The 27,984-nt window shown below is 44.7% G+C and overlaps 2 protein-coding genes across 3 annotated transcripts; both read right to left on the bottom strand.

Annotated features, from left to right (window-relative positions):
- Positions 1 to 841: 841 nt before the first annotated feature.
- Positions 842 to 1,886, bottom strand: ccl36.1 (chemokine (C-C motif) ligand 36, duplicate 1). The gene is made up of 3 exons (XM_040179689.2): positions 1,687 to 1,886; positions 1,503 to 1,614; positions 842 to 1,237 (listed from the first exon to the last, which is right to left on the bottom strand). The coding sequence occupies exons 1-3, from the start codon at positions 1,754 to 1,756 to the stop codon at positions 1,144 to 1,146; spliced, it is 276 nt and encodes a 91-aa protein (XP_040035623.2). The 5' UTR covers positions 1,757 to 1,886; the 3' UTR covers positions 842 to 1,143.
- Positions 1,887 to 2,650: 764 nt separating this feature from the next.
- Positions 2,651 to 27,500, bottom strand: tbc1d14 (TBC1 domain family, member 14). 2 transcript variants are annotated; one of them, XM_078105718.1, is made up of 14 exons: positions 26,925 to 27,500; positions 24,470 to 25,232; positions 20,001 to 20,124; positions 11,973 to 12,097; positions 10,536 to 10,618; positions 10,264 to 10,381; positions 9,353 to 9,459; positions 8,506 to 8,586; positions 8,282 to 8,370; positions 8,002 to 8,073; positions 6,159 to 6,287; positions 5,249 to 5,358; positions 4,889 to 5,147; positions 2,651 to 4,798 (listed from the first exon to the last, which is right to left on the bottom strand). In XM_078105718.1, exons 1-14 carry the CDS (start codon positions 26,971 to 26,973, stop codon positions 4,742 to 4,744), a joined length of 2,166 nt encoding a protein of 721 aa, XP_077961844.1. In that variant the 5' UTR covers positions 26,974 to 27,500; the 3' UTR covers positions 2,651 to 4,741. The 2 variants fall into 2 exon arrangements, with proteins under 2 accessions (XP_077961844.1, XP_077961845.1); XM_078105719.1 differs by having other exon boundaries at positions 27,402 to 27,474.
- Between the last annotated feature and the right edge of the window lie 484 nt (positions 27,501 to 27,984).

The raw sequence follows: 27,984 nt of genomic DNA, 5'->3' as shown, positions 1-27,984 counted from the left end.
TTTTTACAATTTTCTTTCCGATCTGCGATAAATTGGAAAATAATTGCAAAACAAAATTAATGGCCAAAATAAAGGTTGAGTAAAATATTATTGAACACAACTTCTTTCCATTTCTTATGTTGGGTTAAGAAAAAATACTTCTTGGCCATGTGGTGGAGCTAGCTCCCTTTTCTAGTATTTGTGCTAAGCTAACTGGCTGCCAGCCGTAGCTTCATACTTTATACTCAAATAGCAGGGCAGTACTCATCAAATAATGAGTTTTAGCACATTATTAGCTGTCCGGCCCACAACTTTACCGTTCTGGTTCACTTTAACCATCCTCGGAATATTGTTTTTGGCTGCCGATATTAAAGCGGCCTAAAAACTCACTGTACACTTGGAGACTAACTGGTGAACTTGGTGGAATCTTTAGCAGCTAGGTCCATTTTTGCAACGAGTTAGAAGAGACAAGAAACTTAGAGTGGATATTGGATTTACGTTGCTCCGTTATTGCTGGATTAAACCACTCCTTCTTGCTCTTGGTAACACACAGATGCACATTGGGGCACCGTCTCTTCCCACATTACCCAAGGTTTAATATTTAGTCGGCACCATCACCCCTTTAAATCAAGTCTTCAAACGCATGCAACGGTCTTTTCTTTCCATGAGATATGTATGTTGTTGTTACAGCTGTGTCATATTGGCATCAATTAATCTTAATATTCCTTATTTTCTCCCTCCCTAATAATTTATTTATTCCTTTATTATTTTTTAACACCAAAAATAATCATTATCTTTAATAGTACATTTAAAATGTTTTTCTATAATCTTTTTATTTCTCCCATATTCTCAACAAATAACATTTAACCTGTAAAATCCCTTTATTCATTTTTGCACCACCATATAAAAATACAAGCATTGAGACACAAGTCAAGGCTTTAACATGAAAGACTGTATTTGTTTGAGGCTGATACAGAATTATGTTGTGACTTTTACAAAGCATCCAAAATAACTACCAAACATGAGAAGTGGCTCAATGTGCCGATACAAGCCTAAAGGGACTCCATCTAGAGGCCAAATCAACAGATTGATACTAACATGCATTTGATGAACCAACGAAAGCCGCAGTGACTTTGAAGGAACGCGAGCAGGCAGCTAGCTGCTTCAAAAGGTACTTCCGTCCACACTACTCATGATTTTGCCAACCCAGGAGAGGCCCGGGTCGACGCAGATGTGACGACCCTTTTTGGTAATCAGACTGAAATAGATGAAGAGAAATCCATTAATAATTGGGGCAAATAATGATAAACAAACTAGAAGGAAACCAAAGAAAATGGGGACCAAAATAAATTAATAAATAAATAAATGATTTATCACAAATCAATATTAAAAAGATTTTATGCAATATACAGACATCTAATAAGACATTTATATTGATTAAAAAGTTCTAACCACAGAAAGTAACAACTCAATCTGCTTATAAAATTTTCGCTGTATATAAAATTAGCCTAGACGGAACTTACATGGCTCCGGACTTGGGGCATCGGTGATCAGTCATGTAATATGAGCGGATGAGCTTTTTGTTCAGTCTCCTCGGGTAAGGTGTGAAGCAACAGTGATCAGGGCCAATTCCACCTGGGGGATGAAGAAGTCATGGATTACTGGCCATACACAGTGTTTGAATGATAAAATCTAGGGTTATCTTACTGTTGCCGATTGCGGAGGCGATCAGAGCACATCCCAGGATGCAAAGCAGGAGGATGTTAGTGGTCCTCATGGTGACTCAATGTGCCTCTGGATGTGATGACGAAGACAGCTGCTCTTTATCTCTTTATCTTTAATGAAGGGCTTCTGAACAAAAGGTGGTGCGTTGTGAGGTTTATCAAGATTGAAAAAGATTAAAAGGTGTCACTCGTGAGGAGGAGGGGATTTGCGGGGGAGGGCGCAGCTGTGGTTTTAGAAACTTTCCACGCAGTTTAGAAAAGGTTGAGGTAGATGACAGGAAATGCATTTGTGGTTAGCCCGGAGATGTAGCTCAACGTTAAGACGAAATATAAAGACCTGATCAGACAGCAGAATTAGGAAAAAGGGTGGGGGAGTTTTTGCATTTGTGGTCATTTCAGTTTGCTGCGGGGATGATACAAAAAAACTTGAACTATTGAAATAAATTTGACAAAATTTAAAATCTATTGAAAATCTAGGAAATACTTAGCTGTGATCCTTTTCACTGGATATGCAATATCCACACAATGCAACTTAAAATAAAAACAATCCTATGGTTATTTCAATCATAAATACAGATAGACCAGAAAAAGACTACTAAAGCAGCACTGATCAATATTTATTTTATATTGATAACTGTTAAACAGGGATGTTTGTTTCATGCTATTAATTTAAAAGTATGTTTTATTACTGTAGTTTGTCACACAAATACAATATTATTTTAATGTGAAATATTGTAATTGATCTTGGAACGAAGCAGATATTTCTTTGGAACATCCCTTATTTTTTTAAACTTCTGTGCTACGAATATATCCAAAATATAATGCAATCCATAGCCTTCTACTCTTACCTTTCACAATAAAACAGTCATATACATATACCCTGGGCATGTTTATCATATAATAATAAACCTGTGGGAGTAATAGGCCAAACAACCCACTGCTCCAGGTTGAATATTTATATCTCTTTATTTTAATAAAACCACTGTTTATATACAGTTCAAGTGAGATTAAGTTGCATGTTACAGGACAACAGGTCTCTTCAGTAAAATAATAATTAAAAAAAAAAAACAGCATATTACATTTTTATTCAAATTGGTTGAATGTGGTTTCTGGCAACTGTGGATCATACAGCTGTGTGTGTGTGTGTGTGTGAGAGAGAGATGGGAAGTAGGTAGTGTTGGTGGAGCTGGAAGGGCCAGCCTTTAATGCAACAACTAACAAGTAACAAACAAATTTAAATCTGCAAATGCCACTAAACACATGCACATAAAGCACACACACTGCAACTTTCTCGGTGACTACTATGACACTATGAAAACTAAAATGAAAACCCTTTTTTAAACCTACAAGTGAAGACAAGTGATGATGCAATGCACAACTCAAAGGCTTACATATATGTGTGCAAAAAGCTTTATTGCAGCGTGTCACCACACTGGGGTGGGTGGGGGACTTCGTGTCTGCACTGTGTGTGTGTGTGTGAGATGAGAAAGTGTTCTGTGGTGCGACGCTGATGTGTGTTTGCAGGCATTAACCCAACGGGCTTCCTGTTACTTTGGTTTTCCTACCCAGAACATGTGTTGTAGTGCGTCCGGGGTCCAGGGCTTTAACAACGCCTGATGTGGTCTCGCTGGGGACCAGAGAGGTCAAATAGGCAACGATAGTGAAGGGCACAAGTCCTCTGTGCACAAGGTCAGCATCACAATATACGTCTGCACTTTTAAACTTATGTCTCATAATGAGTCGGTCTGTGCAAATTCCCTTATGGGCTCAACAACGGCCGCATCTAAGGGCCATTTTAAGTAAAAAGAAAAAAATGACAAGGGGAGAAGAGGTGCAAGGGGGAATGGAGGAAAACAAAAACAATGTATAAAGTTTGAAATTCATGAGATAAAATATACTGTTAGCCAATGATCCAAAAGTACTGTGTACAAACTGTGTTGACTGATCAAAACAATGCTGGTAATAAAACCCGAACCAACAGTAATAAGAATACTGGCCCCGCCCACTGCCAGTCAGCAAGACACATTAATCATGGCAGGGGCCGACACGCTGCCACAGAGCTCGCCTCACGACGGTTACACCCAAAGGGCTGACTGACCGCGGACAGATGTGTGAGATCTAAAAAAACAAAACCAAATTACTTTTTATCTCTGGAACGAAAAGCGGTCCACAAAACGGGGCTAAAAAAGGCTGAAATTGACCATTTGCAAGGATGAAGAACCAGTCTGTAAAGACAGATTCTGTAGAAAAAAAAAGACAGTGCTAGCTAGAGGTAACGCTCGGCCAGACGCAGACCGAGCAGCCGATTGTCAAGTGCCCTCTGATCAGAGCGCCTGCAGTGCATGTCGACTACCATCACATCCTCTAGTGTACGCGTTTATTCACATCAAGTGTATGATGGACGGGACAGAGGCTAAGAAACAACGCTTCATTTGTGTCCTTTTGATAAATATTAAATAAATTTGCTCGAAAGACATCCCACTGCGCTAACAGTACCGCTAACATTAAGGGAGGTCTGTGTGACAGCAGCATCCTTCACTCCAGTTTCATCGACATAAACGAACCGTGAAAAATCATTTTACAAGTTCATGGACAGGATAGGAAAAAAAAAAAGTCTGCAACAACTAAACAAAACACACAAACGAAAAGCAGACAAGGACAAAATCTAACTGAAGGAATGACTAAAGTTCGGAGGGGAAAAAAAGCTGCAAGAAATAGAATGAGATACAGAGACACCAGCTGAAGTTCCACTTCACGCTGCCATTCACATGTCGGACTCTGGAGCTCCATTTCACGACATCACGGTCACTTTCCCTGACTGGTACTTATCGATATCGGAGAAGTGGAGAAAGATGGTTGGCTTCCAATCTGAGAGTGGTGTCGCTGTGGTTTCCTCTTGATCCTCCTGCTGAATGTGAGAGTGTGTGATACAGTCTTCAGAAGGGATAGAGGGGGATAAATAAGGCCTCATATTCCTTTCTCCACCCCACCCCGATCCCCCTCTAGAGTCCTGGCTCAGTCCAGTAACGTGTGCAGACTCAGCGCTTCAGCACCGGGCTTCCTCGCTCCGGATCTTTCTGTAACGTCTGCAGGACCTGGGGAGATGGAGGGAGGTGCAGTTAAAAAGAGAAAGAACGTAAACGTAACCTAAAACCCAGAAAAGTTGAAAAGCTGCATTGTCCTACCTGCGCCCACTTCCTGTTGCGGCTAGTCATGTGAACGGCAGCAATGTGCTGGAAGAGCTGCTCGGCGGGGATGAAGTCGGGCAGGCGGGTGAGGAACTGAGCCATGTGGATGAAGTCCATGGTGGTCAGGGCGTCCTGGTAGAGACGCAGCAGCCCCAGCCCCGTGCGGAACAGGAACTCCTCGCTGTCTCTGCAGAACACGTCCCACACCCGGCACGCCAGGTCCAGCGGCAGCGACTTGCTGTACAAGGTAAAGATCCTGGACGGGCATTCAGCATCACACAGACACGCAATCAAGAGGGATGGAAACAAGAAGCAATGTGCAGAAAGTGGAGGGGTGGGGGGGGGTTCTAAACTCACCAGTCGATCAAATAAATGTCGGGCGTCAGGCTGTTTTTCCGAAAATGTGCAAAGAGCTTTGGTAGGTTTTCTTCAAAGAACACTTCAAATGCAGCAAAGTAAGTCAACATCTGCAGAAAGAGGGGAAAATGGATTTATATAAAGTGAGAAACCAGGATTGTGTCTAATGGACGATGACTTTGTATTCAAGTTTCAGTTTATGCTGCCATGCTTCACAAAGCACCATTGACCAACATGACATTGATGTAAATATTTGCTTTATTCCTTGCTCAGCTGCCCTTAGATTTTAATCTCAATATATTTGTGACTGTTGAACCGTTCCAATAGAAATCAGTTCATTTCAGCCCTATTTGCAACGTGGAACGCAATGTTTGGTTAGTAAATGCATTTCATTGACTCAATAAATTCCCTGGTGCGTGCTGTATCGACAGAACCCGAAGGGTCCAGTGGCTGCTCTCGCCGAGTGTGCCGGCAGTGCCCACACGTACCAGGATGCATTGCACGTTCGCTTCAGATGCCTGGAGGTCTAAACACCAATGTTTACTTCAATAGAGGACATTTACCACCAACACTTATTGCACATATGCGTAAAAAAAAAAGATGGCGTTTAAATACCTAACTATTTGTATTAGATAGTTAGATTGATACTTTATTGATCCCTCAAGAGGGAAATGTTGGTATCACAGCAGCATGTACAGGGAAGAAAATAGAATAAAAAGATACACATTATATACAATATAATAAGATAAATTAAATAAACTAAGCACAAAAGAATAACCTTCAAAAAGAGACAATAATAATAATTAGTGTGCCCATCACAAACCGTACAAGCAACAGGTTCTACTGATTCAAAACATCAAGTGCAACGTGTGAGTTTCTATGCACATTTTGTGTGTGTGTGTATACTGACAAGGCTGTGGTCGACTCTGAAGAAGGCCATCTGACAGGGCTTGTTGAGCAGGTTGGCAAAAGCTATAAAAGCGTCTGCTGTGTCAAGGTTCAGGATTAGCACTGCTGCGATGAACGACATCCCCTGCACCTAAACACACACACACACGAAGCAAAAATACAACTGCTTTTACAGGGGGTTTGTAAGAAGAAAAAAAAAAGTGTTATTATGAAACTTATACTCCCACTCGGCAGAGGGAAAAAAGTTAACACCTGCTAGAGGTTAATTTTGCACTGCGCCCTAAATCTGATTTAAACTAATCTACAATGATAAGCAGCTGAGCTTCAGGATGGATATTTAAAATGTTGATGCAGACAAAGTAGAAATAACTGCACAGAGGCGAATGCATACGTGTGTGGAGCAGCAAAGGGGTTGGGGTCAGTGCAGGAAGTGACAGTCATTTGTACCAGAACACACACAACGTGTTGCTGCTGTGAGGAGCAGCGAGGCAGACCGCAGCACCTCTAAGAAACCATGTGGCTTTGAAGAATGACGGAGGTGCAAACATGGCTTCATTATAAGAGCACAGCGGCTCCTTTTTAACGCTACTGGCTAACTGGACAAGTTTCACAGAGGGTGGATAAAGAGGTGAGAGGCTTTATGAGGCACGTGGAACTTCAGAGGAAGTGGCTACTGTGAATTCAACACTGGCCTAGTTTGATCCATTCCTGTGGATGAATCAAGGGCATGTGGTCTGTTAATGTTAAGATTGTCAATACTCATAGCTAGAACACAATACCTGAAAAAGTATAAAACGTCACTAAAATATGGGGGAAATGTTTGCCCCAAATAGCCAAAATATTAGTCAAATAGTTTGAGAAGTTTCTGAAAAATATCCCAAATTCCTTGGGTCAAATACTAATTTAACATTAGTAAAATATACCAATAAATCATGTAACATTATTTATGTCACAGTCTATTTAACATGAAAGATTAATAAAGCAGCAGGATGTTTGTATCCAATCAAATTTAAATCACTTGTTCCGGGGACTTTATGGTCTGGTTAGCTTTTCCAGTTTATGTTTACAGCCCCCACATTCATAGAAAAATGAATAGTAAAATATCTGAAAAGATATTTATCAAACATATCAGAAATATATTAGTCAAACATCAGGAAAAGACAAGCCAAACTCACAAAAAGACTCACAATTAAATAAAAAGGTTTAAAATAATGTCTTTTGGAGTATGCAATAAATGTAAAATGAGACAATCATTAAACGGGTCGTTGTGAGTTGTCGGGGCGCAGGGGTACAGAGGGCGCGCTGGGAACCACAAGGTTGGTGGTTCGAGTCCCGGTCGCCCCATGTCGAAGTGTCCCTGAGCAAGACACCTAACCCCTAATTGCTCCCCGGGCAATAATGTAAAAAGCCATGGGTTACAAATGTAATGCAAGTCACTTTGGATAAAAGCGTCAGCTGAATGACCTGTAATGTAATGTAATTAAATGACAGCACACACTCAGTGGAAAGTGGAACATGCAGCTCATAAAGAACAAAGTCAAACGTTGGATATCTATATAATTATAGACAATGCCGGTGCGAGATCCCGGTGTTTGTTGTGTCATTTGTAACCAAGTAGGGGCTACATAAAATAAATAAATAAAATTGGTCACGTGGTCAGAGATAGACCATGTGTAAAAAGTGCACGAAGACCTGTATTAGTTCATGTTAAACTACTTTCCGAGTCCATGTGAAGCCATGCGGCAGTAGAACACAATGTGAATACATTTTTTTTTTTTTTAAACCATAAAATGTGTTTCTGTTTCACAGCAGGATGTCATGCTATGTGTGTGCGTGCGACTTACGTAGCCAACGTCTGGCCGGTAACAAGTGTATGCTCCCAGAATGCTGTGCAGCACATCATGATATGGCCCGCCCTGACAATTGACAAAGAAATAATGAAGACAATGGGACAGAATACCCTCACACACACACCCTGTCCCAGAAGGTTTGGTGTCAGATTGACTTTGATACATTATCATCACGCTAATGTCACTATGCTTTCCTTGGCACTAGCCAAGGGTAACATTGTATAAAAAAGCATAATGAGACATTTTCTCAACAGGCTGAGCCTTTCTCACAGACCTGCTGGAAGATGCACAGATGGGGGAAGGTCCTCGAGATGTCCAGTTTGATCAGCTCCAGACTCGACTCCCGATCTGACGAACCGGGACCTGGAAGGCAGAGCAAACCATTACTAAAGACAACAGGATGGATCTTAAAAACATGGTTGGTTTAAAGTTGAATATGACATCTTCTTATGAATGTTCTTAGTCCAGACGGACCGAGGCAATCGGTTATGTCTCTACCTTCAGGTTCAGCCTCTACAGAATGTGTCGGCGTGCATCTCCACTTCTCTTTCGCCCGGGACAGACAGATACTGTACAGCTCTGCAGGGACACGCCACAGCACCATCAACATATGAGAGAAAGGGAGGAGGACAGTGCCATATAATCAGTTTCAGGTTGGCTATTTTGAGTTCTACTAGAACATGTTTACATGCTCAAATGTTCCAAAAACACATTGTTCTCACAGCGTCTGTCTTAATAAATCTTTGCTCATCCATTGGCTTGCGAGAAATAAGCAACGTTTCTCAAGCAGTGTTTGTAATTGTACAGTTGAAACATAAATGTTATGATTTAATGCACTACCAGATTATAGCTTTAGCGAACATGCACTAATGTGTAATAGTGTAAATAGTTCTCAAAGTCAGTAAATTGTATTTCTCCAGCTCATTAGTGATGAAATGTCAAAAAGTAGTAGCATTGTCAGCAGTATAAAGCTACTTCAATTTAAATGGGAGAATACAGACACTGAGCTGCTGCTTACGGAAGCATGGACACTTTTGAAGTTTTGTGCTCGTTCAGCTTTAACATGTAGGCGAGGGAATGGGTCATGCTCCATGTCAATGTGTGTCTTCGCTAGGCCTTTGTATCTGTCTGCTACCTTTAACGTATCAACCGAAATAACCCAGTATCACGAGGTACCTCTCATACCAATGGAGTGTATCAAATTAAGTACTCCATTGGTCCATCTGGTTATCAATAGTCTTCTCCGTGTGCGTGTGTGTGTGTGTGTGTGTGTGTGGAGGTTGCGGCTACATGCTGGTGTAAACAGTCAGATAACAGTGCAGAGGACACACACACACACACAAACCATGTGTGATGTTGAGGTCATTGCCCACAGCCAGGCTCCACACTTTGCCTCTTACGCTGGGGGGGATGCCCTGCCACCAGAGGTCTCTCACCCGTCGAGATGTGCACCTACGGGAAATTAAATGTGGGGAGAAAAACAAACATTTTAGCACACTAGAGACCAGTCGAGGAGGTCCTACTCACGCTCGGAACACCTCCCAGCGAACACCGCCATCTTTTGGTACAAAAAAGCAACCGGAGGGGCAGACAGCTCGGTGAATTTCACAGACTTCAGGAACTGCGTCTGGATGACTGCCGCTTCCAGCGGGACATGATGCTCGCCGTTATGGTGCGTTCACACCAAGTTTTATCCATGTTATTATTGAGCAAACGTCCTGCAATATTACTTAATATTGAGTAGCAGTGTGTTAAACAATACAATTACCCTACTCTATAATGTACTATAACGAGATGATGTAAAAAAGGTGCATATGCTTGTATCCTGTGCGAGGTCTTTCCTGGACCGGTCGCAATATAGATACGAGGATGCATCATACAGCTTGTGGTAATCACACAGCTGACGTTATAATCCATTTATCCTTCATTGTATCTCATTCGGCAGCGGTCTGCAGGACGTAAGTGACGATGGGGAAGTTTTCCACCCTGATAAGCTATTGCGCTGCAGCGTCATGAGATTTTGACGCCAAAGTTGAAATATTTCAACTTGTACTTGTGCGTTTTAGAACGTGACTTCGCCTGAAATTGTGTAGACTTCGCCACGAACTCGACGTGAAAAACACACCATTGCACATTCGCCTCGCTCCATTGTCATTGCATCTGTGCAGAGACTTTGTATGTAATCCTACTGTAATCTAAGTTTGGTGTGAACGCAACGTCTCTCCGACAGTTGGCTGCTGACTCGTTTGTACTCACGTTGTACTCCAGTTGGGCAAGATCTCCAGGTTCCAGATCTGGGCGGCGGTGCCAATGCTCTCCTCCAGCTTACAGCGGTCCTCCAGCTGCTTCTTTCTCTTCTGAGCCTCCTTTAACTCTACACAAAGGGTAGTGGGGAGAGTTGGGCGGATACAAAATAGAGGGGACTTTAAGAAAAGGAGGTGGAAAGCTCTGTGCCCATAGTCAAGGTCAGTTGCCAGTAGTAGTGTTCCAAGCTTCAACACAGGAACCTTGATGCCACGTGAGCTCACCTCTCTTCTTGGCCTGGGCCACCATCTCCTCATACTGCTGTCGGTGCTTCTGGGCCTCTTCGGCTGGCTTGGCGGGAAGATTACTGGAATGCGCATACATCAAGCAGAGGAAATGCATTAAGTTTTTGCTTGTATTATCCATGAGGAGCAGGCTTGTAACACAGGGTCAGCTCTGATGCAGATTACATTCACATTGCATCTCGAGGGCCCATTCCGCCTTTTGAGCAAAGCTTTGAAAGTGTTTGATGAGTGCTGAAAAAAAGCAGGTTCGTGGATATTTGGACGTGACAACATTTATGTCTTTTTCTACAAGTAGAGGAATTATTAGTTATCCACAACTGAGCAGACTTAGGTGTATGAATCATGAACTCACAAGCAAAAAAGAGAAGAATTCAAATGTTGATTTAGAATATAAATGTAAAAGTCTACATTCTAAGTCTTATTGTGCTGAAGTTCATCAGTGAAAGCGTCAGAACCACTAATACGTTTTGTCAAACAGAAACATTACAAAAAAAATTGAATGAACAGAAATTTTATTTTCTAGCTTTAAAAGCTTTTAAAAGCTATAAACTCCAAGTATTAGATGAAAGCTTTAGAGAATGTAAGTAAGTGAAATGGGTTGAACTAGTTTAGTATTTGCTCTGATCTGCAAACATCACCAACCTGCACGTCTTGCTTTGGCAGCTTTATTGTTGGTAGAAGTTTGTGGGATTCAAGGTGGTTTTCTGCTACAGGATTTTAAATCTCAGCATGGAATGCTTTGTCATAATTGCACCATAATAAAAAAATACTCATCATCGGTCTTTTCAAAAATAGATTGAAGTACAGTCTATTTTCACTCAGCCCAAAGCACATACAAATTACAATATAAAGTACCTGCGCCTTTCTGGATGACTTTTACCAGCAGGGGGTGACAGTAAAGAATCAAAGAGGTGGGAGGCTGCACGCAGCAGCGGAACTCGAGTTTTGCCAGTCATGGTGTGACAAAATAAACAGTCTTGTGTACACACAGGAAATCAGGCTAAATTACACCCTTGCAGTCATTCGCCATGTTGCCTAAACGGAAGTGCTAAGCTTGTGGCCGAGCAGCACTACAAGGTTGCGAAGTCTGTCGGTCTGTCTCTATGCTAAAAAGAAAAAGTAATGGAGCCATGCAGAGGGAGTCCATTAAACTTTCAGCAGCACCTCTCGTTTACCGTCTGTGATACAAACAGAGACAATGGAACAATGCCGAAGGAGTCTAATGACAGAGGAAGGAAGGCTAATGAAGATGGAACGAGGGGAAGATAAAAAGATTGGAAGGCAACAGACTGGGCTTTATTGTCTGATAAGTAAACTGGCAGAGAGACGGAAGGAAGAATGTGGGATAGTCCGCCATCTCACCGATTGAAGAGTGTGTGTGTGTGTGTGTGTGTGTGTGTGCACGTGTTTACATACGCAGGCCGGTCCTCCAGTATAAGTGCTGTGGTGGAGAGCGGCTCAAAGTCCAGGTTTTTCCTTACACCATGCCTGGGAGACGTCGAGTTGCCAGGTCCAGCTCTGCTACTCTTTGTTTCATATTCCTGACGACAGAAGAGTTTTAATAACAAAATTTAAACACACACACACACAAAATGGGTATGGGGGAGAGGTAAAGAACGCATATGACAATCAAAACAAATAGAATAGGGGACTTGTAGGTGTACATAAAGTCGCACAGAACCACTGAGAAATATCTGGAGGACCTTGTGACAATACTCCTCTGGCCTCAGAGCATTTTCCATTCAGCCTGTTACAACCTCAGAGCAGTTTAACCCAGTGCCAGGTATCAACTGACATACGGGTTGTGTGTGCGTGATAGGCGCTCTGACTTTCTATCCTGAATTAAGGAGGCAGTAGCACACAAACCGTTGAGAGAAGACCTTCTGAGGAAACTGTTAAATTGTCCCTCTAGCTCATTAGGTTAAGTTACAGTAATAAGCCATGTGCAATATGAGCACATACACACACACTCCACTGTGTGTCCAAAAAGGCCTCCAGTGTGCGTTGAGGTGGTTAATAATGCAGGCCAATCAGCTTAACACTGCACTGCCACGGATGTGTTCACATTGATGAGCACAGGCCACAATACAGACACAACAGGATAGTGTGCATGACTGTTTCTATTATAAAATCGGCCTCTATGTTACTGTCTGTTGCACTAGAACCTTGGAGACAAATAAAAAAGGTCAATCTATTGGATTCAGGAAGGCAGAAAATACAAAAAAGAAGGATATAAAAAACAAAAAGCCTGCATGAATTATAGTCATATATTTCAGTTGTATTTTGAACATGTCCGGGTGAGACCCCAGAAAAATGATTAGCTAAAACAATAACAGTAGAGCAGAATCCTGTGAAGGCCAACCAGGTTACAGGACATTCCTCTGGCCCCCAGCAACCAGTCCTACTGGAGACTCACCTCACTCAGCTCCCCCTGAAGATTTAAACAGATAAATCCGACTAAATGAATGCACGATTACTTTCAACAGAGTAATACTGCTGTTGGGCTACTAAGCTTCAAACGAGCACACTGATGCACACAGATCGGGAAGCTTGGTTCATAGTTTACTTTGAATAAACAAATGTGTAATGCGTGCCTGTGACAGATGCTCGGAGTCTTTCCTCAAAAGGATGACATGAAAAGAAAGTGTTCAGAAACCCCTTCCATGCATTCACGTCTAGGATAAAACGTTACTGTCTTGGTGTGAAGGCTTTAAGTTTCTGGAATCGACATTGGATCCCATGACAACGTGCCGCCAGGGCAACGGGCTTTGTCACATTGGCTCTCAGTTCTCTGGTTGTGGTGGAGGGGCTCTCGGGTCCTTGGCATTCATGCTGGCTGCTTATGGCCTTTAAAAATATGTACACCAGGAAGTAGTTTTCTGGTACAGATCTGCCTGCACACAGCCTCACGCCAGGTGGCCCTACAAAGTTTTACACTTGTATACTCAAGTACTTTGAGTGTATGTCATGATATGAAAGTTTCTTCAGTCTAAAAAAAAAACAAAAAAAACAACAACAGGAGCAACAACGGAAGAAAAAAGAAAGAAATAACCTGGCTACTACTATTGCCGGTAAAGCTCCTCCTAGGCAGCATTGTACCTTTGCAATCATGTGTGTGTTCGTCTGGCAGCGACTGAAGGGCAGGCTCACCAGAGACCTCCGCTCCTATAGTGGAAACACCGCACCTATTTAGGAGGCCATGCGGCAATTAATAAATGACTTAACGAGTAGTCGGGTTGGCACACTGAAAGCTGAATTACCGTCACCACAGGGAAGCCGAGGAGTCGGTCAGCGTGGTTACATGATTCGAATAACTGGCTTAGTCGGACTGAAATCGAATTATCCGTTTCATGTAAACACCTTTGTCCGACTATGTGCGGTCCGACTACGATCCGACTAACACCCCTGGATAACTCGATCCGATCCAGTTCATAGTTCGACTATTGCGGCATGTAACGGTGAATCGGATAAGGAACTGGACTGCGTCTTTGCGCATGCTTGAGATCCCGACCGCGTCTTCTCTCCGTTATCAAATCAGCCAATAGCGCCATTCGCATTCGCTGTACTCATATTAACATCATGCAAAAATAGTAGAGGGATGTAGCTTCACCTTGCTCTCCGTTCGCCATCTTACTCGTAATGTTGATGTTGTTGTTGGTGGTTGTTGTTGGTAGTGGTGAAGCGGTCAAGCAGAAATGGCTGCATCACAACTAGTTGTAATGAAAGCAGCGCCACCTATCGTATCGGATATGACATGCCTTTCGCCAATGATTAGATTTATTCACTGCCATGTATATTGGGATAATAGCACCTCCCCCCGAAAGATAGCATAGTCTGACTAAGTAAAGATTCAAATTATACCATCATGTAAACACACTGTGTTACGGAGGCCGCAATGATCAGGCTTTGTAGAGACAAAGTGAGGAAAACTGACAATATTGGAACCACGGTGACAAACGCTGGGATACAATCCAAGTGCTTTCTATCCTTCATCGAAGCATGCTTCACCGGAGAGCGGAAAAAAACCTGCTGACTCAGCTGTCAACTGAGCCCTGAGGCTCTTTAACTGCATCGGGGAGAACGGAGAACAGCAGGATGAAATCCCTCGACACTTTTCTTGCCCCCCCCCCCTCCCCCAAAGGCGCTGCTGCACGTGCGTTTGTTGTACCAAGTTTGTGGACATTACATCAAGTTACGTGCAATAAAGACCGGTCATCTCCAGAGCGGGCATCGCGTCCTTCAACACGTTCGGGACACATAAAAACGTGTTCATCTTTCTAGAGACATCCCCGACTCATCATCAAACCGCTCCCCCTACGAAGCACGGAGACCCGGCGAGCAGAGGAGGCTATTATCTGAAACTCGAGCAGCAGCAGCAGCAGCAGCAGCCCTTCTCCTCCTCCTCCTCCTCCGCTTCCCTCTTCCCTCTTCCCTCTTCCCGACCGCTTATGCCCTCTGATGCCGCCGAACCCGCGGAGACACACGCGGGGTCGCCGGCATTGCGGCGAGAAATGCTCACTCACCATGAACGCTGCTGTTCTTACAGCCGGCCAGTCCTCCGGTGGGGGTTCCTCTTACAAAACCTCAGCCCAGCGTCATTGCTGCTCCTGAGAGGATGGGGGGGGGGGTTTGCTCACTCCTGGCAACGAGACACCCAGGAGCAAGAAGATGAAGAGGAGGAGATCAAAAAGGAGGGAAGAGGGGTAGTCAAGCTGCAATGGGAGGGACGCACACGCCTCACTGGAGACGATGCAGCAGCAGCAGCAACATGATACAGTCCCAGTGAGCAGCTCTGCATCGGGTCTATTGCAAATGCAAGTAAGCAACAGCGTATGTTATTAGTCACCATCGCTGAACCGAGGGCGCTCTGCGCTCTGCAGTGTCCTGGCAGGCGCTCTAATCAATCCCAGAGTAACGGATCATCCTCCATGGTGCTGATACAGAGTTACAAGCTTGTGCTCTGGGAGGATTTCTCCCCATGTTATTGGATGATTATCAGTCTCATGGTTGTCTCACAGCCTTGTACGTGATTTGATTTACTTTAGAACTTGTCTTAGTATTCTGTGATTGTCATCCTTGGCTAAGTAAAGCTATTGCATCTTCAAAAAGCAATAGTTAATCAATAATGTCTGAGACAGCAAAACAAAATGCTGGATTGTTTATCAGCGAGCACAGATATCTATCCACCTAATCATATGTCATTGTACCATGTACCAGCTTATTTACGCTACAAAGAATCTGCTAGCTGCACATGATCAACTGTCATCGGCGATTAGAAAGAAAGAAGCTGGACACCAGTTCCATAAAGCAGAATCGCTCGGTCAGGAATCCAAGCAACGAAAAACACTGCTTCTTTCTCATCTACCGCCCTTCCCCCGCTTGGCAGGTCGGATCACAACCTGATGTGTGTTCCTCTGGTGCAGAGGCAGCCTGTGACCACCAGGACTGTGAGGAGATGGTCACAGGAGGCTAAGGAGGCACTGCAGGACTGCTTTGAGTCCACAGACTGGAATGTGCTGTGTGGACCACATGGGGAGGACATTAAACAACTTAACTGACTGCATCACAGAATACATCAAGTTCTGTGAACACACCACCGTTCCATCAGGACTGTCCGCTGCTTCCCCAAAAACAAGTCGCGGATTACCAGGGACCTGAAAGAGCTTCTTAACAAGAAGAAAGCAGCTTTCAAGTCTGGGGACAGGGAGGAACTGAGAGTTCAGCGCGACCTGAAGGTGAAGATCAGGGAGTGTAAGAACTCCTGCAGGAGGAAGCTCGAGGCCAAACTCCAGCAGAACAACGTGAGGGAGGTGTAGTCCGGCATGAAAGAGATCTCAGGCTTCAAGGGAAGACAGTGTCAACCAGGGGGCTCCCTGGAGACGGCAAACGAGCTGAACTGCTTCTCCAACAGGTTCAGCTCACAGCCCTCATCTGTCTCGTCCTCACACCTCACCTCCCAAACACCTCAGCTGACTTCCCCCCCTCCCCCCGGTCCCCTCTGGTGAGCTGCATGGACACAGAGCCCCCAACTTCAAAGGGCTCCTCCACCCCCCCACACCTCTGCTGCCTTCCTCCCTCCCCCCTCTATCTCCCCTGGTGAGCGGCATGGACTGTGAGGCCACTTCAAAGGGCCCTTCCCCCACTGACCCCCCCCCCACCCCCACCTCTCGGTGACGACTGACCAGGTTCGGAGACAGTTGAGGAGACTCCACCAACGCAAGGCTGCAGGACCTGATGGCATCAGCCCCAGGGTCCTGTTGACCTGTGCTTTCCAGCTGGCTGAGGTCCTTCAACCCCTCTTCAACCTGAGCCTGAAGCAGCAGAAGGTCCCGGTGCTGTGGAAGACGTCGTGCCTGGTTCCGGTCCCCAAGAAGACGACTCCATCTGGCCTTAATGACTATCGACCGGTCGCCCTCACATCCCATGTGATGAAGGTGCTGGAGAGGCTGGTCTTGGCCCGCCTCAGGCCACAGGTGAAATCTTCACTTCACTTTCTGCAGAAATTCTCTGATGACTCTGCAGTGGTAGGGTGTATAAGGGATGGACGGGAGGAGGAGTACAGGGCAGTAGTGGAGGACTTTGTGGTGTCGGCGGGCAGAAATCACCTGCTCCTGAACGTGGCCAAGACCAAAGAGATGGGGGTCGACTTCGGGAGGAAGTCGACGGCTCCGCTACCGCTGAGGGTTCTGGGAGAGGAGGTGGCCATGGTCGGACTACAAGTACCTGGGTATCTCCATCGACAACAGACTGAACTGGAAGACCAACATCAACGCCGTCTACCGGAAGGGGATGTTGTGGCCAGTGCTTTGTACTTCGCCGTGGTCTGCTGGGGGAGCAGCATTGGAGCCAGTGACACCAACAGACTTAACAAACTTGTTAAGAAGGCCGGTTCCACCATTGGCTGCAAACAGGACAGCTTGGAAAAGGTGTTGGAGGGGAGGTCCCTGAAGAAACCGTTATCCATATTGGATAATCCTGACCACCCCCCCACCACCTGCAACAGGGACAGCGGAGCACGTTCTCCAACAGACTCCTTCAGCTCTGCTGTCACAAGGACCGATACAGGAGGTCATTCCTGCCCAGTGCAATAACACTCTACAATAAATCATCCCTGGCTAAATAATGACAATAACAACCCTGTACTGCTGTGATGTTGCTGCTCTTATAATTTCAGATAAATGCAATGAACTAATCAAAAACTAGATGTCAGTCAGAACGCTACAGCTAATGGATGCTGGAGTGGATCACATCACTCCAGTTTAGAGGTCTTTCCACTGGCTTCCTGCCCAACAAATAATTTACTTTAAAATCCTGCTGTTGGTTTATAAATCACCGAATGGTTACGTGTCTGACCCGCTGCTACCTTACAAACCATCCCGACCCCTCAGGTCGTCTGGCCTTCCGGTTTCCAGAGTCAGAATGAAACCGGGATAAAAAGGAAATTCTGGGAACCTTAAACTGGCCTTTTCCTACATTTCTGCAATTTACTACGAATTGTTTTATAGACTGCAACTATATTTTTTAGCTTGTTTATTGTTTTAATGTCTGCTTTTAATGTATCAATAAATGTTCCTAATTGTTTTCAAATTAAACATTTATATTATATATTTTGATGCTTTTAATGGTTTCATCTGAAGCACATTGAATTGCCGCATTGTGTAAATCTTGTATACAAATAAGCTTGTCTTGCCTTGCCTTCACACCTGGGGGGGGTATTGCTGAGGAACCCAGGAATTTGGTGCAGTTTGGAAACGTGACACGTTGAGTAGAGGTGAAGCTTCAGGGCTCTGAGAACTTTAGCACGTCTAAAGCACGTCTTCCACAGCGAGCCTATAAAAAGGTTGCGGCTCATTGCCTGCAGTTTCCTTCTGGTGCTGCATATACCAATGGCAAACCAGTAGGGGCTTAATGATCAAAATGATTTATTTGAAGAAATCCAACATTCCCCAAACTATAATAATCATGCCAAAGAGCATTGAAGCCGTTCTGGAGGCTCAGGGTGAACCAGCGCCTCACTGAGAGACTTCATATTGGTTTTCCTTTTCATGTCTCACCCATCGGATACAAAAATGACTTTTGCAGCAGAATTGATGTAGACTATTATTTGAATTGATGATTTAAATCTCCAAGATTTAAATGTTCAATTCTTCTCATTACAATAAACCCAATGGTCAACTTCAGAAATGTTTTATGGCAGGATGTAAAACGTAGCACAAACATTGGCAAATCCCCAATTTATTCTAGTTAAGTCTAAAATCAGTTGTGACTTAAAGTTTAAAAAAATCCAAACTCAATGAAGCCCCACTCCCAAATCTTAGTAACTCAGACGTACGTCGGCTGCAACACACTGAGACTTCGACCAGAAGCTCAGCAGCTAACAGAATAATTGCTCTCTTTAGCGGTGACCACACATTGTACAGAGGCCTCCGGACACATTGGAGTCCCCAGACTAAAGTGCTGTAGATCAGAATGTTGAACCTGATTCAGTGTTCTCAAACAGATGTGTGGCTCATAGCAGCTGAACAATAACCAAGGCAACACACTCACACAAATACGCACATATATACACATACACAACGTCAGAGTCAAGAAAAGGCTTGAAAACACAGCTCGTCATCTCACCAAAGAGCCCAGCGTAGATGGAAGGACAACAGGCTTCCACATCATGTTCTTTTTCCCAACTGCTACTGGGTAAGGTGAATAGTGCCGTAAAGCAAGTGTTTTACAAACCGAATGTTATTGAAAAACTTGTAAAAGACGGAATTTAAAGAAAAGATACATTAAAGTAGAATTAGAAAGTGTGTTATAGATGAGGAGGCTAAGGAAAGTGAAAAAAAGCATTGTCCAGTCTGTACCAGTCAGTAGTGAGCTGTGCCATCAGTCAGGACAGCCATGGACTGAGAATAAATGACCTGTGAGAAGCAACAAACAGCCCTATTGTTGCTTCATGCAACGAATATCTACTTGAACATACAACACAAAACGCTGCAGAGCGCCGCTTCAGCTGCTCTCTGAACAGTAAGACCAAAAGTAAGGTATGGCCAATTTTTAAGTTGTTGTTACGGTTTTTTGTGTGATATTCAGAATACTTAAACCATAGAAGATCTTTAAAAAAATAACGGACGAGCCCCAATAAGAAAATGTGTCTGAAAGAGAGATGGACGCAGCTTTAGTGCAATACACTAAAGTGAATTTCATAGACTGCGCAATTGCACTCCAAAGCAAGGAATATGAAGTTGCCCGTCGCAGCGCAAATTTAAACAGAAATTCACAAAATGCTTCCCAAAACTCACATAAACTAAAAGGAAAAAGGACTTCTGGTGCGATGAGAGCTCTTAGGCTGAGTAGAACACACCTTTAACAATCAGAATGAACAAGTTGGTTGGTAGGAAATAGCCACTAAACACAACTTCGGTCTTTGTCCCCAGACGTGAACGATTCTACCTTCTGTATGCTCTTCGGGTCCTTAATGGGGCCGTCTCGTGGCGGGATTTTTCCAAACAGCTTCCAGCCGGGATCCCTGTGCTCCGCTGGATGACTGTCCCTCACCCTCCTGGCAAACAGGCTCCTGAGAGACCAACGAAACGGGAATTAGATCGCAACAAAAGGAGGTCATAAGAGCAAAACGTAGAACGCAGAGCCGGTCTTCACTGGGTCCCTGTGTGGGCCCCCGGAGAGCTGTGTGAAGCGTGTGCGTGTGAAGCGTGTGTGTTTGTGCCTCGCTGCTGAGATCAGCTCACACGAGAAGCCTGAGGATTTAAGAGCATCTTTTCCCCCTAAGACGCCACGGGAGCTGGCAGGCTGAGCACGGCCCGAGGACTAATAACACCAGACATTAAACCCATGACCGGGGCGATAACTATTGCTGCTAAAAGTGTGATATAAAATGGCTTCTTTGCTGCTCCCATTGAGGAATACCGTCTCCATCCATCCTCTGTTTAAATGCAGAGAAAAGCAGTCCTCTGACGCCGCCTCATTTAGCCATATTTCTCTTTCATTCATCCATCAGCGCGCAGTCGTCCCCGAGCGGTCCGCTTTCATCAGAAGCCTGAATGGTGCCACCTGCCCGGCTGTGACATGAAGCAAAGTGAACAGAGCTGATGGTGACCGGGCCGGGAGACACAACGGGCTGTAACAAAGACTTCATATCCCGCTGGTCGTCCAGGTAGCATCTCATCTGGAGGACAATGACCTCGGCTAGCCGTAATGATTCTGAGCCGTCCGTCTATGGGAGAATATTTGTTAGATGCAACATTAAACAAAACATGTTGACACCACGCGGTTCTAACCCAGTGGGCCCTGGAGAGGTGGACAAGAGGTCTGACTATACAAGTTGTCCCAGTTGGACGAATCTGACAGTTTGCCCTTTTTTTTTTTTTTTACTTCCACATTGTCCGTTTAGGACAGGAAGCACGCTTCAGAGCACCGAGCAGACGCAGCTGCAGGCGTCCATCACGTTTCATAGAGATGTGTGGCCTTCTGATGTTCTCACTAAAGACTTGTTGACAGCTGAACTCTGCGTGGGATACATTAGTTTCTTACGATACCATTAGTCAGGACTGAAGTGGTCAGTTTTTGGGTGAAATTATCAAAAATACAACAACTCACATTTTTGACGGTCTACTAGGTTGGTGACATTGGTCATGGAGCTGCTTGTTTGCAGAGTGCAAAGAAGTTAAAACCAGTTAGCAGAATGGAGACAATGCCAAATAATAAAAAAAAATTCAATTCAATTCAAATGTGCAAAATTGCACTTAAGAAGTTTCACTAAGTAATTGTAAAAGATGCCCGTTTTGTAGAATGTTCATTGATAAACCAGAAAACTCCGCAGCAGTCACGGCTTCATTCAGGCCATTCATACGCCATTTCTTATTTTATTTATTACACTCGAATGCATCACGTTTCACTGAACACTCACACAGAGCTGTTAAGGGAACAGGTCGGGTAATACGTGGATATTTGCTGTGATTAATCACCCCACCAGTGCTGGAGAAAATAAAAAAAAGAACAAAGCAGCAGAATTGAAGGGAGGATAAAAATATACAAAATCTGATCCAAGAGTTTGACAAAAAAGGACAAGATCGTAAATCAGTCTGCTTACAAGCCTTTTCTTCTCCAGTCTTCATCGGTGTGGTTAGACATGATCCGGATCTTACAGACCATTGGACATGGTCTAGAAAAACACTGTTGAACTAGTTTTAACGTGTTAAACTAGTTTTTCCGAGATTAACAAGTTAAGAGTCCAACGGCAGAATGAATCATGAGCAGTGCAGTTCAAATGTGTGATTTTGAAAAAGATATACCCAGATTTATACATTTTTGACTTAATATACATCATCCAAACACATCCACACAGAGAATGAAGTGTAAAAGCAGGCTTTGAACTATGCTGCAACATGGTGAGCCTCCACAAAACAATGCTGCATATCAAAGAGCGCACGACATCAAGTAAAAAAGTCCTAACATTCAACACGGCAGACTGAACGGCTCCGGTTGAGCTTGTTTGGGTTTTGCATCCTGGTCGAGACTTTGCACCGCTCAGGTTCGAGTCTCCAGGGATTTTACGTCCCTTACGTTGCGTCCTCAGTGTAACAACCAGGAACCTGGAGGTGAAGCGCTCAAAGAAGTTAAGAGAGCGAGAACTGAAGCAATTAATGCCCGAGCCTTCCATAGCTTTAGTTAGCGAGAGGAGAGGGCGGGGGTTCTCACGGATTGTGGAGGAACAGGCAATGAGCGGCCATGGCTGTGGGGAGGAGGGGACGGAGTCTGAAGGCCACCGAGGGAATGAGTAACTTTGCGGTGAGATAACTGGGAGGCGCGGCCCGCTGAAGCATGACGGATCACCATCACGGCTTCATCTCAGATCCACTACGCTGACCAGAAGATCAAGCTTAGCTTTTGGTCAGAAGGGAAAGCCAGAGGAGTCGTATGTGATCATGCAGTGGCCCCGTAAAATTATGCACCAATCGGCTTGTACTTTTAATTACAATTAATATGTAATAACCAGGTTCTGACATGCCATTATATTACTATAGGCTGCAGGTACTCTGGATGTCTTAAAACCTGAAATGAAACCTCGAACCATGTTCAATTACACACAATACAACCGTGTCATCACAGTAGGTGTCGGGATACAGAAGGTTTTACCAGTAGATTGGTCCAAAAACTACAAGTTTGACAAGGCGCTGTAAAACTTCTCATCATGCTCATTGAAGGGTAAATCCAGGCCTCAATGGAATGTGACGGGGCAGTGAGAGGAAAAGTAAAGCTTCCCGGCTGATTAATGCCCCATGTGATCACGGACACAGAGCCTGAATCAAACTGCTTCAGAGCCACTTCAAGGAGCTCCGGACCAGCTGCTGAACTCCAAGGTGGTGCCAGACCTCCTCCGTCAGCGGCCTCCGTCAGTGCCACAGCCTCTGCAGAACGCTCTGCTGCGCGAAATCAATCATAATTGTAGCAGTTTTATTACCGCTTATTCATAAAACATGTTTTTGATCTTTGACTCTTGCCCTTATTACATATATGCTGCTGCAAAATCCTGTGAATTTGCCTTTAATCTCTTGGTCTCAATAGCTAAATACAAACTGCTAATGACTTTCAATAGGTTGACCTGAGACCCCGATGCTCTGCTGTCAAATACTCTTAGGATTCCAACATTTGATTTGTCAGTATTTAGTGAAGGTAAAGTGCAGCGCGGCTGGTTTCTTACAGTGTTTATTCTCATTCACCTTTAACAAGATCCTCTTGACAGCCCTTTGAAACAGTCCCTTCAAAATAAATTAAAAATATTAAAAAAAAAAAAAAGATTCATGATAACTTTACCCAATTCCGGTCAGTGTCTACTCCGACGGAGTCAATTAACCAATTAACAAAAGGGTGCTGATTTCTTACCTTTAGATCTAATCGACCTATAACATACTAAAGAAACCTAACCGAGAATCAAGGGAATACAGTAAGCTGGAGAGCAGCTCGAGATGGGCTCACCAGCCTCATCAGTTGCGTCCACAGACGGTCACATTGGCAGAAGCAGTCTAAAGCTTGTGTGGGGCAGCGCTGCTGCAGCACCGCAAGTGTGTGCGCGCGTGTGTGTGTGTGTGTGCGGACGCAAGAGGAAGGAGCCGCTCGCACACCAACAGAAATGAGAAGCAGCGCCTCAGTGTCATCTTTGCAGACAGCGCAGCAGCATGATGCAGCCTTCCTGTGGGCCAATCAGCAACCACGTGGAGCGCGGGGAGCCCAGCAGCTTCGCCGCTGCGTTCTAGTCAGCGTGTTGTTATGCACATTGTAAGTGAGCTGCACTACGCAGGAGTGCTGGGCGAGGTTTGTAAAGTAGCTTTGAGCAATGTCGTCTTCAGTGAGGCATCGATAAGCCCTCGGAGACAAAAAGTGTGTGATGACAGCAAGCACAGAACGAGGCTGAGCTACAATGCTGCATATAGATGCAAGCACCTCAACACGTGACAGATATATAACAAAATGTAGGATTTTCCCTAGTTTCAGAAATTATTCCTAGTATTAATCAGCACTACATAAAACAATGTTTATATCAGCTTTCAGCAACCTAACCTACTGTGCACTTTGCCAACATTTATAATAGAGTAAGACGTATTTTATCCAAATACTTTGCGATGTGTTGCATTAAATACATAACTAACATTATGTTAAATAAGGGGGAGCTGCATCAAACAATAGAGAATAGATCAATAATATTTATGACCCAATGGTCCTTCATCTAAAATAGATTTTTGGTCACAAAAGAAAACATGACATCTCTTTCTTGATTGAAGCCCAGTTCGACCAACCGATTCAATGAGTGGAGCAGAGTAAAAAATAAGGACTGATGCTGTCAAGAACCGTGCAATTAACTCAAGCTGGACAAGTGTCCAAATAAAATGTCCTTCTGAACGTACCTGTTGAACAAGCTCGCCAGAGGACCCATCTTCTTCTGCCTGCCGTCCTCTTCCTGCTGCGTGCCAACGAACCTCGGATGCGCACCTACTGGGCTCCATAGGTCTCTCTCCGATGACAGCGTCACGTCGGAGAAATTACTGTCATCGGTCTCCATGGTAACAATGGCGCTGGAGTCGGAGGTGACTGTGAGATCCAGGATGTCTTCGTTGGAGACCGAGAGCTCGGTGCTCATGCTCGACACGCTGCACACAGAGATGTCATCACTTCGGTTCAGACCTCCGCCTCCGAGACCCGTCCCCGCGGTTGCGGATAGTCGGAGGGCAGGGCTAAAGAGGCGGATGGAGTCGTACCCGCTGCGGGGGAAGGTGGAGGATTTCCGGATGGCGTTGCCATCAGAGGAATCATCATCTAAAGTCAGTGTGGCAGGGGAGTAGGAACTGGAGTCCGGGAGGAAGCCTCCGTCACCTGGCCGATGGTGGCCGTGGAGGACGGTCTCTGCAGGGTTGATCTCCAGAGTTGGGATACCCGAGTCCTGGGAGGTCAAGCTGTGGCTGTCCTGGCTCAGGTCTGCTTGGCTCTTCTGGGGGCTGCAGTAGTAGATGGGGGTGGAGGAGCAGGACGGCCTGTAACTGGGCAGGACAGGCTCCTTCTGCAGGGTGGTGATGTGTTTGTGGCAGTGATGGTTGGTGCCGTCGTGGAGGTCAGAGGCAGTCGGCTCCGTCACATTCCAGCCGTTCTCCACTATGACTTCTCCAGACACACCTTCAAACAGAATAGGACATTAAATTAGTTGGATTGTTATACAGTTTCTTGAAGTACTTCATATACTACAATGAGTAAAGGTTATATAACTGTAGGGAGCTTTTGATGGAGATGTAAACAGCTAAACACAACAACTCTTATTTTAGGTGATTACAAACAACAACTCCTTAATATCGTGTTCCATTTCAACCAAAAGATTCCCCAAAATGTGGTAAACTGTGGACTAATCTGCTGAAAGGAGATCTGCCTACTTACCGCATCACTCTTATTTCAGACTCTCATATTTAGTCACCCAAAACACTCTGCTCTGTGCTCTACAATTAGTTCAGCACTGACTGACAGAACATGAAAGAACGGCTTAATTTATTGTTTTATAATCGCTGCCAATCAGAGTGACAACCAATAGAGAAAAACAAACCAATCATCAATATCAGCTCTGCGAAATACAATGTTACGCATCAGAGGATCTGGGTGTGGAGGCCTTTGGAGGTGAAAGCTAATCTCACCGGCTGTAACTGGAGTCAGTGCTGTAACGTGAACACCAGCTGGGAAGCTAAGCTAAAGCTACGGGGTCAGTTAGTGCCTCATGAACAAAAAGACACCCGTACTCCTCCGGGTTCACTGCAAGCGACGGTTGATGCAGATGTATGTGGAGGTGACTCAACAGGAAAACTCTGCCTGTGCTCTTGAAATCAAATACACCCCGGGCCAAATGAATAGGTTACTAAAATCGAAAATAAAATGACTTCAAAGTGACCCGGGTCTGTAACATTTCACCCAGATGGTTGACACAAAGCCACATACTTACCCAACCTCTAAACCCTGACCTGCAAGTAGTCACGCAGACTTTGTCCCACAACAAAGCAACAGGTTGTTCCTGTGCCACTGTGGAAATGAAGTCAGGCTCTGTGGAAAGTCATCACTGTTATTATCCCCACGCGCCGCTGAAAACCTGCTTCAAATATGTAAAAGTAAAAAGCAACGTCGCTCGTTGGGTTTAATGACACATTAAACCGTTTTAGTGGTGTACCGGGAGGCCACACCAATTCAGACGTGCATGTTCTTGTCGTTGTCACCCGAATGAGCGCACACACACACACACACACACACACACACGCGATAGTCTTGTTCTGCGAGTCTTCATATTGTAATTACTAGTAGTACTTTCAAACGTAACATGTGGCAAAATGGCTGGTTTTCCAAAAGGAAGTGGTCGTCCGTTTGGGCAGAGAGGCAATGCACATTTTTAAAGGGCGACTCGGAGGCCAAAGAATGGAATCTGTGGTGTGATGCTTATAATACGGGGCACATGACGAGCGGCCTGGGATTGTACGCCAGTTCAGCTGCTTATAGTTTGAAAATATCAACAATACATTATGGCATTGCTCATGTTTTTGACGGTCTTACAAACACATTTTTTAAATATGTGAGCACGTGCAGCTTGGTATTCACTGTAAGTAAAATACATTATTTTCGAATTAAGTTCCTCAAAAGTAAAAAAAAAAAAAAAAAGTCTGTGAATGAAATATTTTTCATTGAAATTCATTTATAAACGCAGTTTGGCGTGAGCTGTGACGTCGGCGGCGGGGGGGGGGGGGGGGGCACGCCGGCGGAGCAGCAGCGCGTGCGGGAATACACGTGAAAACTAACGTTACACAGCGAGTCCAGTCAGGCGCCGTCGATGTGACCTACCGCCGCGGGCGTCTCTCCGCCCCTGGGTACCGCAGGCCGGGTTCGCCATGTCGCCGCCGGCCGATGCTACAGGTGGGCTGCAGGTATCCTCCGCACGCAGCGGTCCATGGTGATGCTGTGACGCCGCCCTCGCCTCCCTGCCTCCTCAGCGCAGTTCCGGGGGGGCACACAAACGGCACCGGCGTGAGCTCATTCGCCGGGACCAACGCATGAGGTGAACTCGGGTGGAGAAGCGGGCCGGTTGTGGAGCAGCAGCAGCAGCACCACATCTACCGGGACTCTCCTCGGGCGCACTTGCCGCTGACGCCAAACTCGACGGCTGTCGCAGCGCTTCCTCAAGTGCGTTTAAATCAAGTCAAAATGCCGGAGACGCGTTCGAACTGTCGCTGCAGCGCCGCGGGAGACGGAACGCGGCTTCGGTGTTACCGACAACAAGCGCGTTTGTAAAGTTTATCCAGTAACGGAAACATTTCATACCTGTTTAGACGCTTCCGCCGCCATTTTATAAAACAAACTTGCGCCGCGAGTGCGGTGTAATGGAGTGATGAATGCTCCCCATCGATCATGCACCTGTGTGCCGCTGCAGGCATTAATAATCGATCCGCAACCTGTGCGAAAACTCCTACGAGGATGATGTTTGGGGCGCAAACACGAGATTTGAAATGCGTCAATTGCCGTGAAGGTTAAAACTTTTATTTTCAGCCCTGAATATTATTTATAATACAGAAATTAAGAAATGGTATAGAAACTATGAAATGTCCTAAATGTAGTTCATTGCCGAGGAACATTGACTTATCACCTTTACTCTGACCCCTTTTTATTTCTAAAAATAAAATATATGGCAACTTGGTTGTAGAAATTGAATTTAAATTGTACATTAATTTAATTTTAAAAAGTATGTCAACCATAATTCTATATAGACTATTAAAAACACAGCCTTTAAATGGTGAAACCTGATAAATGCTGAAGGTACAACCGGTTTGTGTGGATGCAGTGTGTTCACTAAACAATACACGTCCCTATTGTTGGTGGTCACAGAATGTGGCTTTCCAAGGAAACA

This window comes from Gasterosteus aculeatus, chromosome 7 (genome assembly GCF_964276395.1).
Source record: "Gasterosteus aculeatus chromosome 7, fGasAcu3.hap1.1, whole genome shotgun sequence".
Taxonomy (NCBI): Eukaryota; Metazoa; Chordata; class Actinopteri; order Perciformes; family Gasterosteidae; genus Gasterosteus; species Gasterosteus aculeatus.
This window is presented reverse-complemented; position numbering and strand designations above follow the sequence as displayed.